The sequence below is a fragment of the Syngnathoides biaculeatus genome, chromosome 12, assembly GCF_019802595.1.
Source record: "Syngnathoides biaculeatus isolate LvHL_M chromosome 12, ASM1980259v1, whole genome shotgun sequence".
Lineage (NCBI taxonomy): Eukaryota > Metazoa > Chordata > Actinopteri > Syngnathiformes > Syngnathidae > Syngnathoides > Syngnathoides biaculeatus.
Window position 1 is genome coordinate 30,411,429 of NC_084651.1, and position 25,971 is coordinate 30,437,399.

Here is a 25,971-nt window from a genome sequence, read left to right on the forward strand (position 1 = left end):
TTACGTCAAACAAGTTATGACTATAAGTTAGAGATCGTGCACCTACGTCATAAAACCATGTGACTTTTGTCTTAGCCGCCCTTTTGTAAGTCAAACAAAGCATTGTTGAAAGTTAATTCCATTGAGACGAAACAAAATGTCTCATAGCGCGACACCCACAGTTTTGTCCGATACCGTTAAACATTTAGAAGATGATAGTAAACGAAGGTACGTGGAAAAATTGAGACACACTTGGCATGCCGAAGTCGATGTTTTCACCGATTAAAATAGACTGTTAATTCGCTTCTGCTTGTCTTGGACAACTGGATATGTATCTGTATCTGGACATATATCTGGTGAATAAGTCGTCGAGATTTACACTGAAGAGTTTGAAAGCGAAAAAAAGTCTGGATACAAACATATACTTAGTTGCTGGATCTGTTCTCAATCAAGAATAAATCCCACATAATGATGGACCCACTCATATTTTTTCAATGCAAATACCAATATTTAAATAAATGACCCATGGTTTTACACAAACTCACATTCATTAACTATGATTGAAAAAAAACATTTAGGACAGGGAGTTGTCTCCATACATGGCAGCAAATTGCTGCCACACGCTTACCTCCATAAACCTCTCTGTGACAGATGGTTTATGATTTTTTTGAAATATGCATTGTTCTCAAATGAGTCAACTTGACGTTATAAATACTTATTGATAATTTGAGTTTGAGAATAATAATTCTGTCCTGAAATGAAATAATTGCAACACAGGCGTGTGTATTTCATTGGGCACCATCCATCCCGTTTAATTGCTAAAATCCATCCATCTTATCTCATCTTTTCAGCTGGTATTCCATAAAATTAACTATTGGAAGAACTGTCTCGTCTATTGTGACAACCAACAGCACAATAGGTCTCGAGCATTGTGAAAAATCTGCTCTGGTTCAATGACTCCCGTAGACGAGCAGATTTGTTTGCCTGGCAATCCCTCGATCTTTTCTCGTTTAGTTGTATGACCAGTTACTTTTTTTTCAACAAATGTGTAGCATGGACTCAACTAATTCGCAGCATCTTTCAACGGTTATTCCACTTCATTTTCACGGTTCATTTTGTCTCAAAAAGCATTTTTGTCACCTCACAGGTTCTCGATTTAGTTAAGTTTGGGGATTGAGCTGCCCACTCCGTGACATTACCTTGGTTTGGTACCAAGACTTGGCATATTTACAAGTGTATTTGGGGTCATTGTCTTGTTGAAACACCTATTTCAAGGGCATATCCTCTTCAGCATTAGGCAACATGACCTCTTCAAGTATTTTGATAAAGTGAAGAAAATGAGTATTTGTACACCCTGCTATATTGCAAGTTCTCCCACTTAGAAATCATGGAGGGGTCTGAAATTTTCATCGGTTTATGTCCACTGTGAGAGAAATAATCTTTAAGAAAAATCCGGAAATCACAATGTAGGATTTTTTAACGATTTGAGTGATACAGCTGTAAATAAGTATTTGAACACCTGTCCATCAGCTAGAATTATGACCCTCAAAGACCTGTTAGTCCGCCATTAAAAGTTCACCTCCACTCCATGTATTATCCTGAACAAGATGCACCTGTGTGAGGCCGTATACTGCATCAAGACACCTGTCCACCCTATAGTCAGTAAGACTCAAACTTGTAACTTAGCCAAGACCAAAGAGCTGTCCAAAGACATCACAGACAAAATTGTATAACTCTACACTCTACACAGCTGGAAAGGGCTACGGAGAAATTGCCAAGAAGCTTGGTGAAAAAAGGTCAATTGTTCGAGCATTCGTTAGAAAATGAAAGAAGCGAAGCATCATTAATCTCAATTGGAGTGGATGTCGACTGACACTTCCACAACTTTGCACATGGATGACATGCTCTCCACTCATATTTATTTTTTCGTATAGTCATCGAAGTGAATAATGTTATTTGTATTTTTCATTACATTATCTATTTTAGAAAGTTTATAGGAATGACTCTTGACCTTTAACGTCATGTTTCGTTACGAGTAAATAATTTAACATTTTTACAAAGTAATTGCTTCTGAACTCTCACCTCCCACCGAACTCAATACTAGTAGTAGTGCACGTAAACAAGGGATGAAGTCCGTAAGGTTTGTTGGCCTTGGGTTGCCATCCGAAAGTGAAGTTCATTTTCCTTGCTTCCAGTTGTTTGATGTGTTGTTGCAGTTTCGTGTGAACTTCCAATGCCTTTAAACCTCGCTTAACAGAGTGGTAAATTCCTTCTTTCCAACTCTATCAACTATTTCTCATTCCATCCAATCCCGTCGGAACTTATGTATGTGTTCCACATTCGACCAATCAATAGACGCGGATAAAATTTTCCGCCTCACTTGCAAAAGTCAGATCAGAAAATGAACGAGTGTGGATTCTGGCATAGGTAGTCAGAATATTGCAGAAAAAAGAAATTGCAGTTTTTTTTTTTTAATTATGCAGTTTAAAAGGACGGAATTCCACCTATAAACGGAGGAAAAAAAAAAAAAATCACACGTCTGAATAACTGGTCAAACAAAATTGTGAGTTCATGCATTTATTTGAGAAGGCAATTAAGTGATGGGAGAAAAATATGACTGGAAACTATACCACTAAAAAAGGCTATTGGAACATAGAACACGTGACAGTTTGTTTTTGTGCACAGTAAATTTGGATTTACTTAAACTACAGTGAAAACTTGAGAATTGAATTATAATTTCTATTAAACATAGCCCATCTTAAAATACAGAGCAGCAAGTCAAACGAAAACAAAATGTGACAGTAAAAAAAAAAAAAACAAGCACAGATTTCCAAAAGCAAGGTTTGAAAGAACAATTCCATTGTAACAGATTTCATTATTTCACTCTATGTCAGTAGAGTCCAGTTCATTCAGGAATCTCTGACACTTCGCCATGAGGACTTTTATGGCTTCTGTGACCAGGACATTCGGGGGCAGCACTCCTGTAGATTCCACAAAAACTGTTTGAAAATGAAACCATTTATTAAACAATTGTTTACTGTAGAGATTCAAACAAATATGGAAAGCTCATTTCCAAAATGCAATGAAGACCACAAAGATTTTGCCATGGTATTCTATTGTGTAGACTTGGGCATTTCCATGTTTAGCGACCAGCCCTCTATTTTTTTTTCCAGAGTTAAAAGAATTAACCAGTAAGGTTGGACGGTATGACCTAAATTCCTATCACAGTAGAAACAATCCTTCATTAATTCCCAATATTTTGAGCATATGGATAGAAAATTGGTGGTGTGCATTGTACATTGGTAAAAGGGGTTGCCCAATTTTTTTTGGTCAACTTTGGGGGTGCGCATTACACGCAAGAAATTATGTATTAATTAAAAAATTAAAAATGGTTGTTTTTATTCACCCTTCTTCTGTTCACTGCTAAACTACTTGTCTCTTTCATTGTCGGACCTGAAGAGCCCACCACACCCCCTCTCTTTTAACAGCATCCCAAAGCTGCGCACCTGTCACCTATCAGCCCACGTCACCCGCATATAAGACTGCCTGTTCCTGAAGATCCATACCATAGAATTGCAGCTTCTTCAAGAAGTACCACAGGCTCGTGGTGTTTGACCGTGTTCCTGATCGTCATTCCTGACGCCAAGACAGCCACATGTCCTTGCCACTACCTGCTTCCTGTGTTCACCACGGCCTGCCAATGCACCTAACCCTAACCTAATGTAGGTTTTTGTAGGATTCGTATGCTAATATGAGGTAATTTAGAGAGGCCGAGGTATCTTATTTATCCAGTTGAGGTCACCATCAACACACTTTACAAAAGCACATGCATATTGTCTGTCAACAGATTTCCTGCTTTAAGTACTAGCACATTTCCACACACTGGCAATCCTGGGAATGTAGTCAGCTAAAAGTATTATGGGAACCCAGAATTCAATGCGTTGAGATTTTTGACAACTGGAGTTGTAGAAATTCTAAATGTTGCTCTTTACCTGCATATGTTTTTATTATTGTGACTGTGTGCATTAGCTATTCATCAGGGTAATGTTGGTATTTGTGAATTTGTTCCATAAAACTCTGTCTTTGTCATAAATAAAACAACATCTTTTCGGTCATGTTCTTTGGATAGTCAAGCAATTTGTTACAATGGTATGAGTTGCAATTACTCCTGTTTCTTTTTCTGCTAGGTATCACGATTGACCTTATATTAGTCAGTGCTGCCACATTAAAGTCATAGAGCCAATAAAACAAACTATCGGATGTGGGAGTAGCACTATAATGACCTATTAAAAAAAAACTGTACATGGCTACATCAATTTACCAGTTAATGCAATGTGCACATCAAGGGCAACAAATAAATTAACATACAGATGAAATGGTCTCGCACTCGTCCAAGTTTCACCACATCCTTTAAGTCATCATGACGGAGTATTTCTCTGCTGCATGAATCCAGTCGACTGTTTACTACTTTCGCAACCTTGCTTCCTGCAGAAAAATTCAACAAGCTTTAATATGCGTTTAAAATCTCAACTCAGATTACAATATCAAATGTTAAATTATTTCACATTTTCCTTTTATTACAAGTAACTGTGCTGTTCATTCAAATTTGGAACCTGTGGAAAATATAAACAGCTGGAAAAACAGACAATAATGTCCTAATTCTACTGTATAATCTATCATTTCTCTGTTACTCTTTATTCTTCTTTCGCTTTCCCCTCCATGTTTCAGGTTAAGACAATCTTACCATTAACATCTTCCAATTCTATCACTCCTTGTGAAAAGCAGCGCTTTAGGCGTTCTGCCTTCTCACCCTTCACTGTATCAAGAAGGGTAATCTCCGGCAGGAGACGGTAACTTGCCGTGGCCACAGGTGAGAATTTAGCATGATCCTTGCCTGTTCGGAAAACAAACATTTCAGTATTTCATATAAATATATTGCACTGATCCTGCACAATGTCTGGACTAGCTTAAATGAACCTTTTGATCCCTAGTCAAATTAATAGGACTCTAATTGAAAAATAGACTCTGGACTTAGGTTATTAACTATACAATGGTACGAAACCTAAAACTAATTTCAAACCTTGTATTATTTTAACGCACCGATTCTCAAAAGATCCAGCTCTATAGAAAGATAATATATGCAAAGGAACCAAATAAAATTTCCCAAAACATTTTTATAACCCTAATGTGATTTTTTAAAACTTAAAACGACGTTTTGCCTTTGCAAAGCGAACAAAAAATGAAGTGAAAATTTTCTTTGTTTTTGTCTGTTGTAATATGTGAGCTTTCGGAATTTATTTTAAATATTTATTTTTAATAACTACATAAATACCAGACATGCAAAGATCAAAGGGATGAAAAAGGTGACAAAAAACATTGAGTTGAGTGGAGGATCCCCTGGGGAACCTCCAGAGAATTTTTGTCTTTAACAGGATTTTCAACCTCTCTATGGCTCAGGTAGTCATGTTGTACTGTCTGAAATCTGCCACAATCATCCTGGTACCAAAGACCAGAAGACCAAAGCCCTAAACCTCTCCTACACCTGGACCCTGAGCACAAGCTCCCATCAGGGCAGAAGTAAGTATCTCCAAGCAACAGTATAATTTCATGCCTAGAGAGAGTACCACAGATGCACTATTTACCTTGAGGATCCTGAAGCTGGCAACTTGGTGCTCAATAAACAACCTGACTATGAACACCAAGAAAAACAACATCATTGACAACTTCAGATGGACCATCAACGGCCCATCCCCCCTCATCAACGGCGAGCGTATGGGCATACGCATCTCTTCTCACATCTCCTGAACAAACATCTCAGTGACAAATAAAAATGCTCAGCAGCTGATACAGTTCCCAAGAGTCCTCAGGAAGAACAACCTTAACTCCACCCCCCTCCTGATGGTTGTCCATTGAGTCTACTTACATACTGCATTACAGTCTGTTATGGGAATTGCACCATGGCCGAGAAGCTGCAGAGGGTAGTAAAAACAGCTTGGAAAAATCATAAGTTGCACCACCTGCTGTCTCAGAAGAGCACGAAATACCATCAACGACACTTACCACCGTGGAGTGGACCTTTTTGACCTGCTGCCCTCAGGTGTTTCAAAGCCAGGACTAATCAATTAAAGGACAGTTCTTTTCCAAAGCAATCATGGCTCTGAACCCTAAGCCCAACCACCCTGACCATCCCACAGAAGACCTCTGGAACAAGACTGTATAATAGACAATTATGGGCCGGAATGCTGTGCAATCTCTAAGTATTTTTTTATGTATGATTTGTAGTATCTTCCATTATCGGACTTATTGTTTTGTTTTTTATTTTAGATACATTGAAGAAAATAAGTATTGGAACACCCTGCTGTTTTGCAAGTTCTGCCACTTAGAAATCATGGAGGGGTCTGAAATTTTCATTGATATATTGATATTCAATGATTATTTCATTATTCAATATTGAAATATGAGTTTCAAGTTTGGTCTCATCTGACCACAAAACATTCGCCCATGACTCCTCTGTATCATCCAAATGGTTATTGGAAAACTTAAGACTTGACATGGTTTAAGCAGGGGAACCTTCCGTGCCATGCATGATTTCAAACCATGACGTCTTAGTGGATTACCAACAGTCACCTGGGAAACGGTGGTCCCAGCTCTTTTCAGGTCATTGACCAAGTCCTGTTGTGTAGTCCTGGGCTGATTCCTCACCTTTCTAAGGATCACTGAGACCCCATGAGGTGAATGCTTGCATGGGTCTCCACTCCGACTGAGATTGACTATCATGCTTAGCTTCTTCCATTTTCTGACGATTGCTCTAAAAGTGGACCTTTATTCACCAAGCTGCTTGGCAACTTTTGCATAGACCTTTCAAGCCGTGTGGAGTTGTCCAATTGGTGCCTTGGGCAGCTCCTTGGTTTTGGCCATGTTACAAGTTTGAGTCTTACTGATTGTATGGGGTGGACAGGTGTCTTTATGCAGCTAACAATCTCACACAGGTGCATCTGATTCAGGATAATACATTGAGTGGAGGTGGATTTTTAAAGGCGGACTAACAGGTCTTTGAGGGTCAGAATTTTAGCTGATAGGTGTTAAAATACTTATTTGCAGCTGTATCACAAATAGTTTGAAAAAAATCATACATTGTGATTTCTGGATTTTTCTTTTTAGATTCTCTCTCTCACAGTGTACATGCATCTACGATGAAAATTTCAGACCCCTCCATGATTTCTAAGTGGGAGAACGTGCAATACAGCAGGGTGTTCAAATACTTATTTTCTTCACTGTATGTAAAAGTTGGATCATTCTTAAAAAAGAAAAAAAAATAAATAAATTTCTGCCACGAGCGAACCGGGGTAGTTATGTTTGCTTATGCAAACAGTTTATTTACACATTTAGCACTAATCCAAGCAAAAACAAACAGAACAAACAGGGTATTATGGTCTTCATGTTTATACATTGTCAATATATGGCTTCGTGATATCCTTCATAAACACCGTCTTTTTCAGGGAACCTTCTTCGAATGCTCTGAACCACAGAAGATGGGACTGATATCCTATTCTTTGGTCCAAGCTTTCCATGTATCCAATAGGTAAGCTGACGAAATGCTGCCAGTCTGTAAAACCTGTCAATAGATTTAAATAAACATTTTTAGCTACCGAAAGAAATCTTTAACATGCATGCTATGTGTACATTTAATTAAAAAATGACTTTGTAATTTGAACCCCCCCTTTGATCTATCCATCCATCCACTTTCTTAGCCACTTATTCTCACGAGGATCACGGGCTCTCGATAAATCGAAAATCTTCCATAAATAGGGTACAAATGAATTTGAAATAGACCTTGGTACTATAATTACATTTGAAGCTGTCAAGTTATGATGAATATTTGTAGGTATTCCTTTTGGTATTAATGTTTGCACAATACAAAATAAGGATAAATACGTGGCGGTGACTCAGCTGTAAAAAAAATAAATAAAAGCTGTAAAATGATGGCCTTACAGTTTTTGTTTTGTATTTAGTATTCCAGATATAAATAAACTATTAGATAGTCCGACGCCGTACTCAGAAAATAAGATCGCATTTTTGATCAACTGTGGACATAGCCCATAGCATTCACGTAGCATTGGCATAGCATTGACATAGCATTCAAAGCGATCAAGACCGTAAAAAATGTGTACTCACTGATTTTCCTCTGGATGTGCAAGTGGTCCTTTCATCAAACTGTCAATGATCCTAAGTAAACTGATGTGTAACATGCATCGTCCAGACAAACAACTTCGTTTATATCCAAGGAAGTTATGCAGGCATGTTGATACTGATCCAAGTTCATTCCGATACGGTCCATTTTTTGTTCGACCTTTTCAAATTCATGACAACACTGAGATTCACAAACAGTTGAAATTAGGTTACAAAGAGAACAAGTTGTGCAGGCATGTTGATACTGATCAAAGTTCATTCCGATACGGTCCATTTTTTGTTCGACCTTTTCAAATTCATGACAACACTGACATTCCGCAACAGTTGACATTAGGTTACAAAGAGAACACTAACACCAGTCTTTCGAAACGAGCCCGTCTGAAGGATATCCGAGGTCCATGTTTTGTGTTGATTTGGTCCTTCGTCAGCATCACGCCCACACGTCACGTCGAATGTCGGCTATGTGTATTCTTGCTCAAATGCACAGACTTGAACACTACATTATGCTATCTTTTTGACTTTGTTTAAAATTATTTTTCACAAAAATCATCCACAAAATGCCTGATAGTGGACAGTCTCTTTTCTTGAAACGTATCCATGAACAATGGGGTGTCCAACATGAAGCACTGCAGGCATGGTAAACACTGATTGGCTGTCAGTTTTCCATCCGGGTTCGTTAGAACGTCTGAGCGAGAGAGGAATTTCGATAATTTTCCAATTTAGAGATGTTTCTTGGTGAAATCTGTAGATAACTCTGGCAGTAAAAGAAATACTGAATCCTCATCTACTAACTTTTAATGTGTGCTGCCATTCCACTGTTCCACATTCCACTTCGACATTCCATTGTCGAAAGTAATCACTTTTGACAATGTCTTCCTTTAAATGTTTTAAAATTCATTGGACAGTAGCCAGAATGCAAAATCGTATCTATTTCAATAACTTACCTGCAATGTCTTTTCTCTGCACCAAGGCTGCATGACCTGTAGTGTGCCCTCTGTTTCTAAAGATTATCATTACTGATGAAAACATGGATAATCTCATGATGTAAATAGTCAAAATTGGACTGGTTCAAAGAGATATTCATTGGACACCTGCTTTAGTTATGTTGCAAAATAGAGACTATGTAGTAATTTTGGATTTCCTCAATTTACCTTTGCAATTACTTGAGACAAATCTCTGATTTTAGATGAGACAATGCCATTGTTACATGATCAGTGAATCAACTACTTTGTTCCATGGTAGGGCCTGGAAAGGATTATTTAAAAACAAAAATACTTCATATTTCAACATTGAATAATCACTGAGGTTATTCAATTGCCCAATTCGACCTGATTAACTTTCGAAAAGCAGAGTAGTTGGTGCACTAATCTCACTATTAAACAAGAACAAAGTACAAATTCCACTTTGACTTTGACAATTGGCAATTATTTAACACTTTTAAAACTTGCATCACTGAGAAATTAATCTACCTCCTACTCAACAGTTCTCACCAATTCCTTTAACACAATGCATGATAATATCAAGTTCCTGTCCTGGACGGAGCAGCGCTATCAGGATGTCATCATGTACTGGTCCAATACTGGAGTCCACAAACACATCTGCCTGGTTACCAATCGGGATCCACTTTATATCTCTGGAAAAGACTACAAAAATTACAAGTGACAAAAATGAAGACAAGGTAGAAAAAAACCTGTTCAAATATTTTAGAATGGAAAAAGTAGAATTTCCATGGTTGAGAATGAACATTACGATCCTGGCCAATAGGGGTGCAGCTATGTATTTTTTTTTTTTTAACCTGTCAAACGCAACTGTATGGACTTGCAGAATCAATTTCTTTCTTTCTTTCATCGCTGTTATGTTCCGTGCTCTTTTCAATCAACTTCTGACAGTCCCATGAATGAGCCAGTGGCCGCGACCTAAAGGCTCTGGATGTTGTGGGGCTGTCCTGGTTGAAACGCCTCTGCAACATCGCATGGACATCGGGGACAGTTGCTCTGGATTGGCAGACTAGGGTGGTGGTCTCCCTTTTAAGAAGGGGGAGCAGACTGTGTGTTCCAACTACAGGGGGCTCACACTCCTCAGCCTACTTAAGGTTTTTCAGAGGTGCTGGAGAGGAGGATCTGTTGGGCAATCAAATCTCAAATTCAGGAAGAGCAATGTGGTTTTCGTCCTGGCCGTGGAACAGTGGACCAGCCCTACACCCTCGGCAGGATACTTGAGAGTGCATGGGAGTTTGCCCAACCAGTCTACATGTGTTTTCTAGACTTTGAGAAGGCGTTCGACCGTGCCCTGTGTTGGGTTCTTTGGGAGTATGGGGTACCAAACCCCCTGATAAGGGCTGTTTGGTCCTGCACGACCAGTGTCAGAGTTTGGTCTGCATTGCCGGCAATAAGTCGGACTCGTTTCCGGTGAGAGTTGGACTCCGCCAAGGCTGCCCTTTGTCATCCAAGGCTGCCTTTTGTCACCAATTTTGTTCCTAACTTTTATGGACAGAATTTCTAGAAGCTGCCCTTGGCGTAGACCATGTCCAGTATGGTGGCCTCTGTGCTCTTTGCTGATGATGTGGTTCTGTTGGGTTCGTCAAGCAATGATCTCCAACGCTCACTGGAGCGGTTCGCAGCACAGTGTGAAGTGGCTGGGATGAGAATCAGCACCTCCAAATGCATAACCATGGTCCTCAGTCTGAATAGGGTGGTGTAGTTTCTCCCGGTCGGGGATGTGATCCTGCCCCAAGTGGAGGAGTTCAAGTTTCTTGGGGTCTTGTTCACGAGTGAGGAAAGAATGGAGGGGGAGATGGAGAGGCGGATTGGTGCAGCGTCTGCAGTGATGCGATCTTTACATCAGTCCAATGTGGTAAAGACGGAGCCAATTCGAAAGGCAAAGGTATCAATTTACCAGTCGACCTACGTTCCTACCCTCACTTATGGTCGTGAGCTGTGGGTTGTGACTGAAAGGACAAGATCCCAGGTACAAGCGGCCAAAACGAGTTTCCTCGGCATGGTGTATGGATTCTCCATTAGAGACAGGGGGAGAAGCACAGATTTCCGGGAGGGGTTCAGTGTCAAGCTGCTGCTCCTCCGCATTCAGATGATTCAGATTAAGTGGCTGGGGCATCTGATGTGGAGGCCTCCCTGATGAGGTGTTCTGTGAACGTCCCACCGGAAAGAAACCCCAGGGATGACCCAGGACACGCTGGAGAGAGTATGTCTCTCGGCTGGCCGAGAAACGCCTCGGGATCCCTCCAAAAGAGCTGGATGAAGTGGACAGGGAAAGGGAAGTCTGGGTACACCTGCTATAGCCGCTGCCCCGCGCAACCTGACCCGGAAAAGCGGTAGAAGATGGAAGGATGGATATTGCTAAAAAATCAGGCTAAGTGTTGCAGGCCATAAATGGTTTACACTGAGTGCACACACTAATCTACTCAAATCACAAGGACCTGCACATGTTTCCCCACATGTCAAATTGCCTCAGTTTGGCTCAATTGTCAATTGGATTCTTTTTAGGTAAGACTGTAGACATGACAACTGCCCGGAAGAGCATTATTGGTACCCTCCTTAGGATAGTTAAGCCACAAATGTTCATAGCTAAGGAGAAAGTTAAATCACATACATGCAATTCCATGCTAACTGGTCTGAGGATGATGCCGTCAACATGGGTCTGCACTTTATCCTTGAACATGTTGACACTGACGTCTACCTATGCGAGGATCCTGTTCGTGGAGCTCACCTCTGCATTTAACACAATCACCCCTGAACTCCTCTCCTCCGAATACTTGACAGTGATCACCTGTCGCCCCTTGTGGTAGTTCTCATTGATATGACCATTGTCAATGTCTTCACACAACAGTCTACAGAAAAACAGATTCTAACTACAATTGCAACTATATACACAAACGTCTTCTACTGATGTCTGTGTCAGCACCCCTACTCTAGCTCCTTGAGCCTACCCAGTGCCTCCTCTATTTGTTGCTGCAGAGGTGCCAAAGTGGCTCTCTTGTCCTTTGCTCTGCCTCTGAGTGCATTGGCCTCGGTAATAAACCTCAAATTCCTCTTTTATGTCAGGCTTTGGCTTTGAGGCAGTAGAGATGAAAAGTGGGCAGTGATGCCAAATGTAGCCAGGTACGAAGTCTTCCTTTCCCCACAGTGGTAGTTTTTAGCAATGTCACTGTCTGGGAATACGACCGCAAACACTTTCCAATTATTTTCACAAGATTTGTAACTGTAATGGCTGCAGATCACTTTTAAAGACCACACGATCTCTGCCTTTAACGAGTCAGTCTTCGTGTATTGAACTACGTTCATAAAGCCTGACTTCTGGCTGGTTGAAGTCGATGGCTGGACAACTGTAGGTGCGCATGCACTGCTAGTACCACTGCCTGAAGTTAATGCTTCACTATCTTGATATTTTAGAAACAGATTCACACCAACGGAAGATGAGAGTCTTCGCCAAATCAGCGTGTCTCCTGTTTTGCCGGTGCAACTCCAGCGCTTTGACGCCCATCTTTTCAAGCTGGTAACTCTGCTTGCACGGATGGCAATAAAACATGTGCCGATCTTTTGTATCTCGACGAACCCAGCTCCCAAACTCCTTACTTTCAACCCAAGCTTCTTGAAAAATGCACTTCCCCATAATACAAGTTGGATCGATGAAAGAACGACGCTACGTCGTAACGAAGACGAAGTGAAATGCCTACTCACGGAAACAATCAATGGAATATCGACTCATCATTCGTCTTCCTCCAAACACGGTGAGTGGAATTATGACCACAAAGTTCAATTTTGGTGTCATCTGACCACAAAAATTTCTCCCATCACTCCTCTGTATCATCCAAATGGTCATTGACAAATTTAAAATGGGCCTTGACATGTGCTGGTTTAAGCAGGGGAACCTTCTGTGCCATGCATGATTTCAAACCATGACGTCTTAGTGCAGGGGTGTCCAAACTTTTTGCAAAGAGGGCCAGATCTGGTAAGGTGAAAATGTGTGGGGGCCGACTATTTAGCCTGACATTCTTTGAACCATTAACCTTAAATACAAATTAACTTTTTGGGATTTTTTTTAATTTAATTACAAATGGCATACTTTTACATTTTTTTTTACATTTAGGTTTTTACCGAAATCACAAACCACAAAAAATTAAGAAAACTATAAAGGATATCTAAGTTCATGTGAAACATTACATATTATTCACTATTATATGCTCACTGTAGGAAAAGTGCTGAAAACAAAACAATGATCACTGCATATTCAAACTGTGATTTTGACCATCACAAAAAATTAATTAACTGAGATTTAAGAATTTATTCAACTCAGAGGACTTAACAAAGGTCTTGCCTGCACTAATGTGAAGGGTGATACTGGGATTTTGACTGCAGTATGTAGTCCATGTCTGGCTCAAGAGCAGTGGTTTTGATGCGCAAGACGTCACGCAGGTGAGAGTCACTCAGTCTCGTCCTCATGCGGCTCTTATTAATGTTCATAACGGAGAATGTCTTATCGCACATGTATGTGGAGCCAAACAAGCTCAGCATTTTCTTAGCAAATGTCCGAATTGCTTGGAACCTGCCTTCATCCAGCTGGCGGTAGAAGTTGACAAGAGGGAGCTGTTGGTGCCGACTGCGATGCTCGGCGTCACACTGCAGCTCAATGAGCTCCAGTTGCAGGTGGTCTGGAGCGTCATCAGGGTCCACGGAGAAAGGAGAGGAAAAAAGCGTGATCTCCTTTTCAATAGCTGCAAAGTCCCGAAAGCGCTGCTGAAACTCCTCAACCAGAGATGAGATGTCTGCTGCATACTTTGTCATTTGTGCACTGATATTGATCTGTGGGAAACTGGTCACAATTTCCTGCAGCGACGGGAAATGTGCGGTACTGGGCTGCGCCTGTGACAGGTGTCTTTGGAAAAGTAGCAGCTTGGTCCGAAAGGCTTTGATGTGTGAATACAGTTGGCTTACCACTGCATTTTGCCCTTGAAGGCTTGTGTTCAGCGCATTCAGATGTCGCGTTACGTCAACTAAAAATCCCAAATCAGCCAGGTCCAGAAGCTCTTCACTCACGTTCATGTCATTGTCCACTCCTCTTAAAAAGATCAGTAACTGAGCGGTGTCAGACGCATCCGTGCTTTCATCGCACGCTAACGAGAAAAAGTCAAACTCAGTTCCTTTTGCCTCTAACTGTCTCTTAATATCTAATGAAACGTCTTCAATTCTCCGTACCACAGTATTACGAGCCAGGCAAATATTGGCAAACTCTTGCTTCTTCGCGGGACAAATTTTCTCAACCATTTTCATTACACAGTCTTTAATAAATTCACCCTCAGTGAAAGGTTTGCAGTGCTTTGCAATCAGCGTTGCCACTTCGTAGCTTGCCTTTGTGGCATTTTCATTTGACTCACGGACTCTTGTGAAAAAGCTTTGCTGTGCCGTTAAAACAGCTTCCAGTTGCTTCACTTTTTCACCGCGTTTGTTCCCAGTTAGCTTGTCGTAGCTAGCATGTTTCGTCTGGTAGTGCCTCTTGATGTTGAATTCCTTGAAAACAGCCACAGTCTCTTGGCAAATTAGGCAGACACAGTTGTTTCGTATTTCAGTGAAAAAATACTCAAATTTCCACTTGTCCTGGAAGCGGCGGCCCTCGCGGTCAACTTTCCTTTTTTTGTTTACAGACGCCATGTTAGAAATGGGCTGGGCTGAAACGATCACGCAAGGTCAAGGGTCACGGCGGCCAGAGTGCGGCCACAGGGCTACTGCCATCTTCTGGTGAAATGAAAAATAGCTTTTTGTACACATGTATTTTATACTGTGGTCAACAGTGCTGGCGGGCCGCATATTATTGATTTCATGATAGAGGCCGCGGGCCGGTAAAAATTTGTCCACGGGCCGCAATTGGCCCGGGGGCCGGAATTTGGACATGTCTGTCTTAGTGTATCACCAACAGTCACCTTGGAAACGGTGGTCCCAGCTCTTTTCAGGTCATTGACCAAGTCCTGTCGTGTGGTCCTAGGCTGATTCCTCACCTTTCTAAGGATCACTGAGACCCAACAAGGTGATACCTTGCATGGGGCTCCACTCCGACTGGCATTGACCATCATTTTTTGCTTCTTCCATTTACTGATGATTGCTGAAAAGTGGACCTTTATTCACCAACCTGCTTGGCAATTTCTCAGTAGACCTTTCCAGCCATGTGGAGTTGTACAATTTTGTCTCTGGTGTTTTTGGGCAGCTCTTTGGTCTTGGTCATTTTACAAGTTTTGAGTCTTACTGATTGTATAGGATGGACCGGTATCTTTATGCAACTAACGACCTCACACAGTTGCATCTGATTCAGGATAATACATGGAGTGGAGGTGGACTTTTAAAGGCTGACTAACAGGTCTTTGAGGGTCAGAATTTTAGCTGATAGGTATTAAAATACTTATTTGCAGCTGTATCACACAAATGATAATAAAAAAAAATAATCATACATTGTGATTTCTGGATTTTTCTTTTTAGATTCTTTCTCTCACTGTAGACATGCACCTACGATGAAAATTTCAGACCCATCCATGATGTCTAAGTGGGAGAACTTGCAATATAGCAAGGTGTTAAAATACCTATTTTCTTTACTGTATATAATTATTTTTTAATATATATTTTGTAGACCGCACGATTCATCACTATAAAGACTTTACATCTTGCACGTCTTATAAGGAATAGTTCCTATAAACGGAAATGTCTCTTTTTCTTTGTTCTTGTTCAATGTTGGTCCTTGTTCTGAATATCGTACCAGGGCAGCACCAGGTGCCGGAGAAAAAATTCCTCGTGTTTTACACACTTGGCCATGAAAGCTGATTCTGATTCTGAAAACGTCACGTTAAATTGAGTAATAGCTGGTCATAACTTGGTTCTTCATCATTATAATTTCACGTGTTAAACTGATGCCATAAACAGACAGTACCCAGAACTGTCCTATCCCCATTTTAGTCACAATTTTCCCAAAATGTCATGAGCAAACTGCTAAACTTTATACTGAAAACTGTAAATCGGTATTTTGTGGTTTTGTTTGGGCATTAAATGCTTAAAATAGAAATGTAAATGGGGTGGATGGTACTGTGCACTGCATTGATAAGGGTCTTAGAGCTGTTTAAGTTTGTGAATGTGAACAGATTTTTGTTTATTTTTATAGCCACCGGTGTGCATGTAAATGCTGCATACCCATGGAAACAGAATAAAATTGCTGTAGAGAGTGAGAGTCAACATATTCACCAGAAAATGGCAGATTATCCTGACCATCCACTGCAGTGCACTCAGGTTTTATTGCCACCTGTCTTAACTCATGAGTACTTGAGGTTGCTGATCTCCAATTCAGGCAACAGTAACGGCAATGACTGGATATTCCAAGAGCTATTTTAAAAATTACAAATATTTCTCCAAATTAGTACAGCTTTTACATTCAGATTTTTTTAAAATAAAGAATTATTTTTATTGTTCCTGCTAAAAGCAGCATTTGTTCAATCAATGCAAGTTCAAAGTTCCATTGTGGAAAACTGTCATATGAGTAGATTTTCTAATTTTGAGGTCTACACTACTTATCGACAGCTTGTGAGATGGTGTTGGGGAATTTGAGGTACAAAAAAAACAGGTGCCACTTCCATCCTGCTGTGTGTCTAAAATTTGTCGCAGATGGCCAAAAGTATACAGGATTGAAATGGCCTACATCCTGAATTTTTTTGTTTTGTCTTTGTGTAAATGTTGTGGATGTTTATGAAGTAAACATATAGCACAGAACTAAAAATCACATTTTAATTGAACTGTATGCTTACATTCTGTATAAATGTTTGTCATAACATTTTCTCTGAATGCTTATTTGGTCTGAGCATCTTGAGGCCATCTGAGGTTGAAATACACATTGCAGTATTCTCTCTGCTGTTCCTTTCTTTTCTCGTGAACAGGGACTTCATCAGACTGCTGGTTCAACCTCTTGTACACAAGATGCTTCCTGCAACATCTGTAAATAAGATAGAAAAATAAGGTTCAAAGTTTATAAAGTAAGAAAAAAAATGTATGGATAAAGAACTTTCATGGTGCAAAAATTTATAAGTTGAAAACAGGGTTCGTACACTTCCAGAGAATTAAAATTCCATGAATTTTTCATGACTTTCCAGCTACTAAATACAAAATTCCATGACTAATATTGGATTGACTCGTTGGGGCAGACAGAAATATTTCAGCTGTATGATCGTCTGTTGCCACTTAAATAATAAATTCCAAATTTTGACAATGTAGCAGGTGCATCATAATGACTGTGAAATTTATGGCTATTAAAAATATAAACTACATTTACAAGTGTATAAAAGTATTGTTGATAAGAAGCTCATTGGCTTTACGTGTAATCAGCAGAGACATGGGCATGTTTTTGCAAAGTCATTCACCTTTGAGTTTGCTTATCCTATTACTACATCATGGCAGTAAAGCACGCTCGTAGGTGGTTTCTTATCTGCTGTGCTCTAAGGTAAACGTACTCTTCAGTTACGAAGGCTTTGTGCATGCAAGCCTTGGGCTTCAAACTTTTCTACAACCGACGTTCCCTCTAATTTTTTATGTGTCTGAGCAAACTAACGCCATGAGCGGCCCCTTTGACCACTGTGAGCCAAAGATGTATGCACTGTGACCAGATTAGTGTCATTCATTGAAGTTACATGCCTCATTCAAAGATTCAGATTACAGCATTTACAGTCCCATCAGAATATTTTCAAGAAAAATTTTATGCTGTTTAAGCTTACAATGAAAATGTCAACAAACAAAAAAAATACATTGCTAACAAAAACAAGGCGACTATGAACTGTAAATTTAAATTTTTTTTTTTTAAACCCACAATGACTGTTTTTCTTGCTGTAAAACTGAATTATTGCCTGCAGAATATCTTTAGCAATGCATGTTGAAAGCTGAATGATGCTCCCAACCAGTTTTAAGGTTAATGTTATGAGGTCTCCTGTATTTAAAATACAGAATTAGCTTTTTGTGCACTGTATTGTCTATGCTTTCATCCTCTATCAAGCTGTGCCAAGATGGAATTTTAACATTATACACATCTCATTCTGTACTTTCTAATTTGGCTTCAGACCAGACCTTTTTTACTCAAAAAAAGAGAAAATCTCACCCAGTTTCACCACTTTTTCTTCTATTATTCACATACGCCAACATTCATTAAAAGCAAGAGCACTTTTTTTTTTTATACTTTTACCATTATTATCGCGAGTAAACACAAGCAGCATGTTTAACGGTGTTTGTAATTACGAGTGTGCCCCTTTAAAAGCCGAAGGGGGCGGAGTCAGGTAAACTATCATGAGACTGAGAAAAACACCGCGCTTGATTGGTTTTCATGTGCGCTGAGAATGTTTATGTATTTCTACTCCTAACAAATTCTACACGGGTAATTTTTCGTGCTTAATTCTGCAGACTTGCGAGTTCAATTGCACCCGTCAGGCCACAGTGACTGAAAATCCCATGACATTCCCTGACCCAAGCCAAATATTTTTTTGGTAATTCGGACTTTCCAAGATCTGGAAAACGTTACTTCCCATGATTTCCATAAATTCCCTGACCCGTACAAACCCTGGAAAATAGGTCTCCTATTCTGTGAGTGACTAGTATGTAATTACTGCTCGTTTTAATGCTACGTAGAATTTTATTAAAATCAAAAACCCTGCACAAACAAAAGGTTTGTATCCATCCATCCATTTTCTTCGCCGCTTATGCTCACAAGGGTCACGGGAGTGCTGAAGCCTATCCAAGCTGTCAATGAGCAAGAGGAAGGGTACACCATGAACTGCTTTCCAGGCAATCGCAGGGCACAGAGACAAACAGCCGCACTCACAACCACACCAAGGGGCAATTTAGAGTATCCAATTAATGTTGTATGTTTTTGGGATGTGGGAGGAAACCGGAGTGCACAGAGAAAACCCACACAGGCACGGGGAGGCCTGGGATTGAACACTGGTCCTCAGCACTGTGAGGCAAATTCTTTCCAGTTTCTCCACCGTGCCGCCATTTGTACACAATATTACCGAGTTTTTGTAGTTGAGAATGGTCAAACGATTTGCGGTAATAAAATATTATTCGCCAAGAATGACATATGCTGCCTTTATTCAATCATGTTAACAGTGTTCACAGTTTTCAGGAAATAAAAGATGATCAACATACCTCCACAACTTGTCCTTTAACAAAAGCTCTTCACAGTTTTGGTACTTTCTGTGGGGCGGCTGAAGTTGTTGAACCATGTCCAGGTTCAGAGGTTGATCCAAGTTCGCATTTGGTCCCTTTAACAACACCGATCTGTTTAGCTGTCGGAAATGGCTGAATGGTAGGCACTGATCCAGGTTTAAAACCCATCTTAGACATGAGTCTGCCAGTAAAAGAGTCCAGGGTGAAATGTTCACTGCATATGACAGACTGCTAACTCGGTTTGGGAAAAATTAACTCTTCTTTCCACAAATTTGACCCACTGTCAGAAGGGTCTTTGGAAAAATAATGTAAACTGACCAGAATAATTCAAATTGCTCCAAAACTGAACCACAGACATCTTCACCATTTTTACAGATTGGTTTTAGGTTATAATCTCGAAACAAATGGGTTTTTCTTCAGTGTCAACAGGCAATGATACGATTATAAGTTAGTCCCACAACAGCAGGTCCCCGAGCTGTAATTCACAGGAAAGGAGGCATTTTTCAGGTGCGGGAAACTAGGTCAAAGTTCGTGGACTTCAATTCATAAATACTTGCATTTTCCATAACAACAAGATATGCAATCATTCACATTTGAAAAATGTACGGGTGTGGTCAATAATGCCTGCACATATAAAGTTACGGTTGTGGTCCACCAGTCAAGCCCGCAGATATAAAGTTGGGGGCGTGATTAGGGATAGAATCTCAAGACCTTAAAATAATTTACTGAGTCGTTATACCCGTGTTTGTAGTTGTTAACTAATACCATAACCATAACTTATTTACACTGCACAGACTGAGACAGACAATGCAGCCCTATGGGGTCACAATCCAGTGCAATCTGGAGCCCGGTCCCAAGCCCAGATAAATGCAGAGGGTTGCGTCAGGAAGGGCATCCGGCGTAAAAACTGTGCCAAACAAATATGAGCGTTCATCTAAAGAATCCCATACCGGATCGGTCGTGGCCCGGATTAACAACAACCGCTACTGGCACTGCTAACCTGCAGGGCGTCGGTGGAAATTCAACAACTTTGGGTCGAAGACAAAGAAGAGGAGGAAAACGGATTCCTATAAGAAGAAAAAGAGGAATGCACAGAGCCTACGACTGAGTGTAAGGACTTTGAATGTTGGGACTATGACGGGAAAAGCTCAGGAGTTGGTTTACATGATGATTAGGAGAAAGGTTAATATATCGTGCATCCAAGAGAGCAGGGAGTAAGACAAGAAGTTTGGGAGCAGGGTTTAATTATATTATATATATATTATACCACGGAGTCTATGGGAAGAGAAATGGAGTAGGGGTGATTTTAAAGGAAGAGCTGGCTAAGAATGTCTTGGAGGTGAAAAGAGTATCAGGTCGAGTGATAAGACTAAAATAGGAGTTTGATGGTGTTATGTATAATGTGGTAAGCGGCTATGCCCCACAGGTAAGGATGTGACCCAGAGTTGAATGACAAATTCTGGAAGGAACTAGATGAAGTACTTCGGAGCATCCCAGACAGAGAGAGTTGTGATTGGTGCAGATTGTAATGGACATATTGGTAAAGGAAATAAGGGCGATGAAGAAGTGATGGCGAAGTACGCCATCCAAGAAAGGAACTTTGAGGGACAGATGGTGGTGGACTTTGCAAAAACGATGGATATGGCTGTAGTGAACATTTATTTCCAGAAGTGGGAGGAACAGATAGTGACCTACAAAAGCGGAGGTAGAAGCACGCAGGTGGATTATATTTTGTGCAGACGATGTAGTCTGAAGGAGATTACTGACTGTAAAGTAGTGGTAGGGGAGAGTGTAGCTCGACAGCGTAGAATGGTGGTGTGTAGTATGACTCTGGTGGTGGGTAGGAAGATTAAGAAGACAAAGGTAGAGGAGAAAACCATGTGGTGGAAGTTGGGAAAGAAAATGTTGTGCGGCCTTTCGGAAAGAGGTGAGACAAGCTTTCGATGGACAACAGAAGCTCCCGGAAGACTGGACGACGAAAATCAAGGTGATCAGAGAGTACTTGGTGTGTCTTCTGGTAGGAAAGGGGAAAAGGAGACTTGGTGGTGGAACCCCAAAATACAGGAAGTCATAAAAGGAAAGAGATTAGCGAAGAAGTGGGACACTGAGAAGACTGAGGAGTCGCGAAAGGAGTACATTGAGATGCGACGTAGGATAAAGGTAGAGGTGGCAAAGGCTAAACAAGAGGCGTATGATGACATGTACACCAGCTTGGACATGAAAGAAGGAGAAAAGGATCTCTACAGGTTGCCCAGAAAGAGGGATAGAGATGGGAAGGATGTGCAGCAGGTAAGGGTGATTAAAGATATAGATGGAAATGTGTTGACTGGTGCCAGTAGTGTGCTAAATAGATGGAGAGAATACTTCGAGAAGTTGATGAATGAAGAAAATGAGAGAGAAGGAAGAGTAGAAGAGGCAAGTATGAAGGACCAAGAAGTGGCAATGATTAGTAAAGGGTAAGTTAGAAAGGCACTAGATAGGATGAAAAATGGAAAGGCAGTTGGTCCAATGATATACCGGTGGAGGTATGGAAGCAATTTGTAGAGATGGCTGTGGAGGTTTTGACCAACTTATTCAACAGAATACTAGCGGGCGAAAAGATGCCTGATGAATGGAGGAAGTGTACTAATTCCCATTTTTAAGAACAAAGGCGATATTCAGAGCTGTGGGAATTATAGAGGAATAAAGTTGATGAGCCACACAAAGAAGTTAAGGGAACGAGTAGTGGAGGCTGGACTCAGGAAAGAAGTATTTGCGAGCAACAGTATTGTTTCATGCCTAGAAAGAGTACCACAGATGCATTATTCGCCTTGAGGATGCTGGTGGATAAGTACAGAGAAGGTCAGAAGGAGCTACATTGTGTCTTTGTGGATCTAGAGAAAGAGAGGAACTGTGGTACTGCATGCATAAGTCTGGTGTAGCACAGAAATATGTAAGAATAGTACAGGACATGTATGATGGCAGCAGAACAATGGTGAGGTGTGACGTTGGTCTGTCAGAAGAAATTAAGGTGGAGGTGGGACTGCATCAGGGATCAGCTCTGAGCCCCTTCCTGTTTGCAGTAGTAATGGATAGGCTGACAGACGAGGTTAGACTGGAACCCCCTTGGACCATGATGTTCGCAGATGATATTGTGATATGCAGTGAAAGCAGGGAGCAGGCGGAGGAACAATTACAAAGATGGAGACACACGATCGAAAGGAGAGGAATGAAGATTAGTCGAAGTAAAACAGAATATATGTGCGTGAATAAGAGGGGTGGAGGGGGGAGAGTGAGGCTACTGGGAGAAGAGATAGCACGGGTGGACGACTTCAAATATTTAGGGTCAACAATCCCGAGCAATGGTGAGTGTGGTAAGGAAGTGAAGAAAGCGGGTTGGAACAGCTGGCAGAAGGTATCTGGTGTGTTGTGTGACAGAAGAGTCTCTGCTAGGATGAAGGGCAAAGTTTATAAAACAGTGGTGAGGCCGGCCATGATGTACGGATTAGAGACGGTGGCACTGAAGAAACAACAGGAAGCAGAACTTGAGGTCGCAGAAATGAAGATGTTGAGGTTCTCTCAAGGAGTGAGCAGGATGGATAGGATTAGAACTGAGCTCATTAGAGGGACAGCCAAAGCTGGATGTTTTGGAGACAAGTTTCAAGAGAGCAGATTTCGATGGTTTGGACATGTTCAGAGGTGAGAGAGTGAGTATATTGGTAGAAGGGTGCTGAGGATGGAGCTGCCAGGCAAAAGAGCGAGAGGAAGACCAAAGAGAAGGTTGATGGATGTTGTGAGGGAAGACATGATGGCAATTGGGGTTAGAGGGAAAGATGCAAGAAATAGGTTACGGTGGAAAAAGATGACACGCTGTAGCAACCCCTAACAGGACAAGCCGAAAGGAAAAGAAGAAGACAGACATTTTTAAATAGGTCAATAGACATTCAATTTCAAAACTAAACATTAATATCATGAAATCATTTAATTTCATCATGATGTATTGTTATAATCTATCATAATTTACTGCACTATTGTCAATCCATTGATGAAAGCTACCAGTCGATTATATCTTCCTAGAGCAGACATGTCCAAAGTCCGGCCCCCGGGCCAATTGCGGCCCGTGGACAAATTTTTACCGGCCCGCGGCCTCTATCATGAAATCAATAATATGCGGCCCGCCAGCACTGTTGACCACAGTATAAAATACATGTGTACAAAAAGCTATTTTTCATTTCACCAGAAGATGGCAGTAGCCCTGTGGCCGCACTCTGGCCGCCGTGACCCTTGACCTTGCGTGATCGTTTCAGCCCAGCCCATTTCTAACATGGCGTCTGTAAACAAAAAAAGGAAAGTTGACCGCGAGGGCCGCCGCTTCCAGGACAAGTGGAAATTTGAGTATTTTTTCACTGAAATACGAAACAACTGTCTGCCTAATTTGCCAAGAGACTGTGGCTGTTTTCAAGGAATTCAACATCAAGAGGCACTACCAGACGAAACATGCTAGCTACGACAAGCTAACTGGGAACAAACGCGGTGAAAAAGTGAAGCAACTGGAAGCTGTTTTAACGGCACAGCAAAGCTTTTTCACAAGAGTCCGTGAGTCAAATGAAAATGCCACAAAGGCAAGCTACGAAGTGGCAACGCTGATTGCAAAGCACTGCAAACCTTTCACTGAGGGTGAATTTATTAAAGACTGTGTAATGAAAATGGTTGAGAAAATTTGTCCCGCGAAGAAGCAAGAGTTTGCCAATATTTGCCTGGCTCGTAATACTGTGGTACGGAGAATTGAAGACGTTTCATTAGATATTAAGAGACAGTTAGAGGCAAAAGGAACTGAGTTTGACTTTTTCTCGTTAGCGTGCGATGAAAGCACGGATGCGTCCGACACCGCTCAGTTACTGATCTTTTTAAGAGGAGTGGACAATGACATGAACGTGAGTGAAGAGCTTCTGGACCTGGCTGATTTGGGATTTTTAGTTGACATAACGCGACATCTGAATGCGCTGAACACAAGCCTTCAAGGGCAAAATGCAGTGGTAAGCCAACTGTATTCACACATCAAAGCCTTTCGGACCAAGCTGCTACTTTTCCAAAGACACCTGTCACAGGCGCAGCCCAAAACCGCACATTTCCTGTCGCTGCAGGAAATTGTGACCAGTTTCCCACAGATCAATATCAGTGCGCAAATGACAAAGTATGCAGCAGACATCTCATCTCTGGTTGAGGAGTTTCAGCAGCGCTTTCGGGACTTTGCAGCTATTGAAAAGGAGATCACGCTTTTTTCCTCTCCTTTCTCCGTGGACCCTGATGACGCTCCAGACCACCTGCAACTGGAGCGCATTGAGCTGCAGTGTGACGCCGAGCATCGCAGTCGGCACCAACAGCTCCCTCTTGTCAACTTCTACCGCCAGCTGGATGAAGGCAGGTTCCAAGCAATTCGGACATTTGCTAAGAAAATGCTGAGCTTGTTTGGCTCCACATACATGTGCGAGAAGACATTCTCCGTTATGAACATTAACAAGAGCCGCATGAGGACGAGACTGAGTGACTCTCACCTGCGTGACGTCTTGCGCATCAAAACCACTGCTCTTGAGCCAGACATGGACTACATACTGCAGTCAAGATCCCAGTATCACCCTTCACATTAGTGCAGGCAAGACCTTTGTTAAGTCCTCTGAGTTGAATAAATTCTTAAATCTCAGTTAATTTTTTTGTGATGGTCAAAATCACAGTTTGAATATGCAGTGATCATTGTTTTGTTTTCAGCACTTTTCCTACAGTGAGCATATAATAGTGAATAATATGTAATGTTTCACATGAACTTAGATATCCTTTATAGTTTTCTTAATTTTTTGTGGTTTGTGATTTCGGTAAAAACCTAAATGTAAAAAAAAATGTAAAAGTAAAAGTATGCCATTTGTAATTAAATTAAAAAAAATCCCAAAAAGTTAATTTGTATTTAATGTTAATGGTTCAAAGAATGTCAGGCTAAATAGTCGGCCCCCACACATTTTCACCTTACCAAATCTGGCCCTCTTTGCAAAAAGTTTGGACACCCCTGTCCTAGAGCATAGAGAGGGGAAAAGCTTTCAACTTCAAGATAATGGGGAAAATGACTGTTTGCATTCAGATAGATGGACAAACTAACATTAGAACTTCGATCAAGTCAAAGTAAACCACCATCTTATAGTTATTATAGTTAGATACTGAAACATTATCTGTGTTATATCCCAGAAACGTTTTCAAGATCTACTTTTCAAGCAGCCAGCCTCTCGCGATCGACCGGGGGTGGGGAAGGGATGCACACGCGCATTGTCGTAAATAGGGGGCCGGCTTGCTAGAACGTGCCTTCATGTGTGTGTGCTTGATGTATTGGCCACACGTGAATCAAGCGACGAGGTGGATGAAAGTCTCACGGCTTTTTTGGGGTCGGGGGGGACCACGCCGTCACACGCTCAACCAAAAGTCCCTTGCAATTGACGCATTGAGCACTCCCGGTGTTTGCGAAATTTCCTTTGATATGGCTCATTATGTTGATGACTTTTGACGTAAATGTGCTCGCAGTACGTGAAGCCGCTCGGAACATGTTCTTTCGGCATTACTTCCATCATGCTCAGTACGGTTAACT

The 25,971-nt window shown here is 41.1% G+C and overlaps 2 protein-coding genes across 7 annotated transcripts in view; one reads left to right on the forward strand and one right to left on the reverse strand.

Annotated features, from left to right (window-relative positions):
- Positions 1-2,540: 2,540 nt before the first annotated feature.
- The window catches only part of polr1c (RNA polymerase I and III subunit C), a 50,824-nt gene continuing 27,393 nt past the window's right edge, over positions 2,541-25,971 (reverse strand). For 4 of the 6 annotated variants that reach the window (XM_061836847.1, XM_061836845.1, XM_061836842.1 and 1 more), the window contains 4 exons: positions 9,660-9,812; positions 4,724-4,873; positions 4,348-4,464; positions 2,541-2,978 (listed from right to left, as the gene is read on the reverse strand). In XM_061836847.1, coding sequence (XP_061692831.1) covers positions 2,860-2,978; positions 4,348-4,464; positions 4,724-4,873; positions 9,660-9,812 — 539 coding nt within the window. In that variant the 3' untranslated portion in view covers positions 2,541-2,859. The remainder of the gene's footprint in view (positions 2,979-4,347; positions 4,465-4,723; positions 4,874-9,659; positions 9,813-25,971) is intronic. The other 2 variants (XM_061836846.1, XM_061836848.1) reach the window with 2 other exon arrangements.
- On the forward strand, positions 19,467-24,637 carry LOC133509626 (uncharacterized). Its single transcript, XM_061836849.1, has 2 exons — positions 19,467-19,966; positions 20,003-24,637. Exon 2 carries the CDS (start codon positions 20,838-20,840, stop codon positions 21,822-21,824), a length of 987 nt encoding a protein of 328 aa, XP_061692833.1. The 5' UTR covers positions 19,467-19,966; positions 20,003-20,837; the 3' UTR covers positions 21,825-24,637.

Coding starts and splice junctions, on each gene's coding strand:
- LOC133509626 (XM_061836849.1), top strand. CDS start 20,838: ATGAAGTACTTCGGAGCATCCCAGACAGAGAGAGTTGTGATTGGTGCA.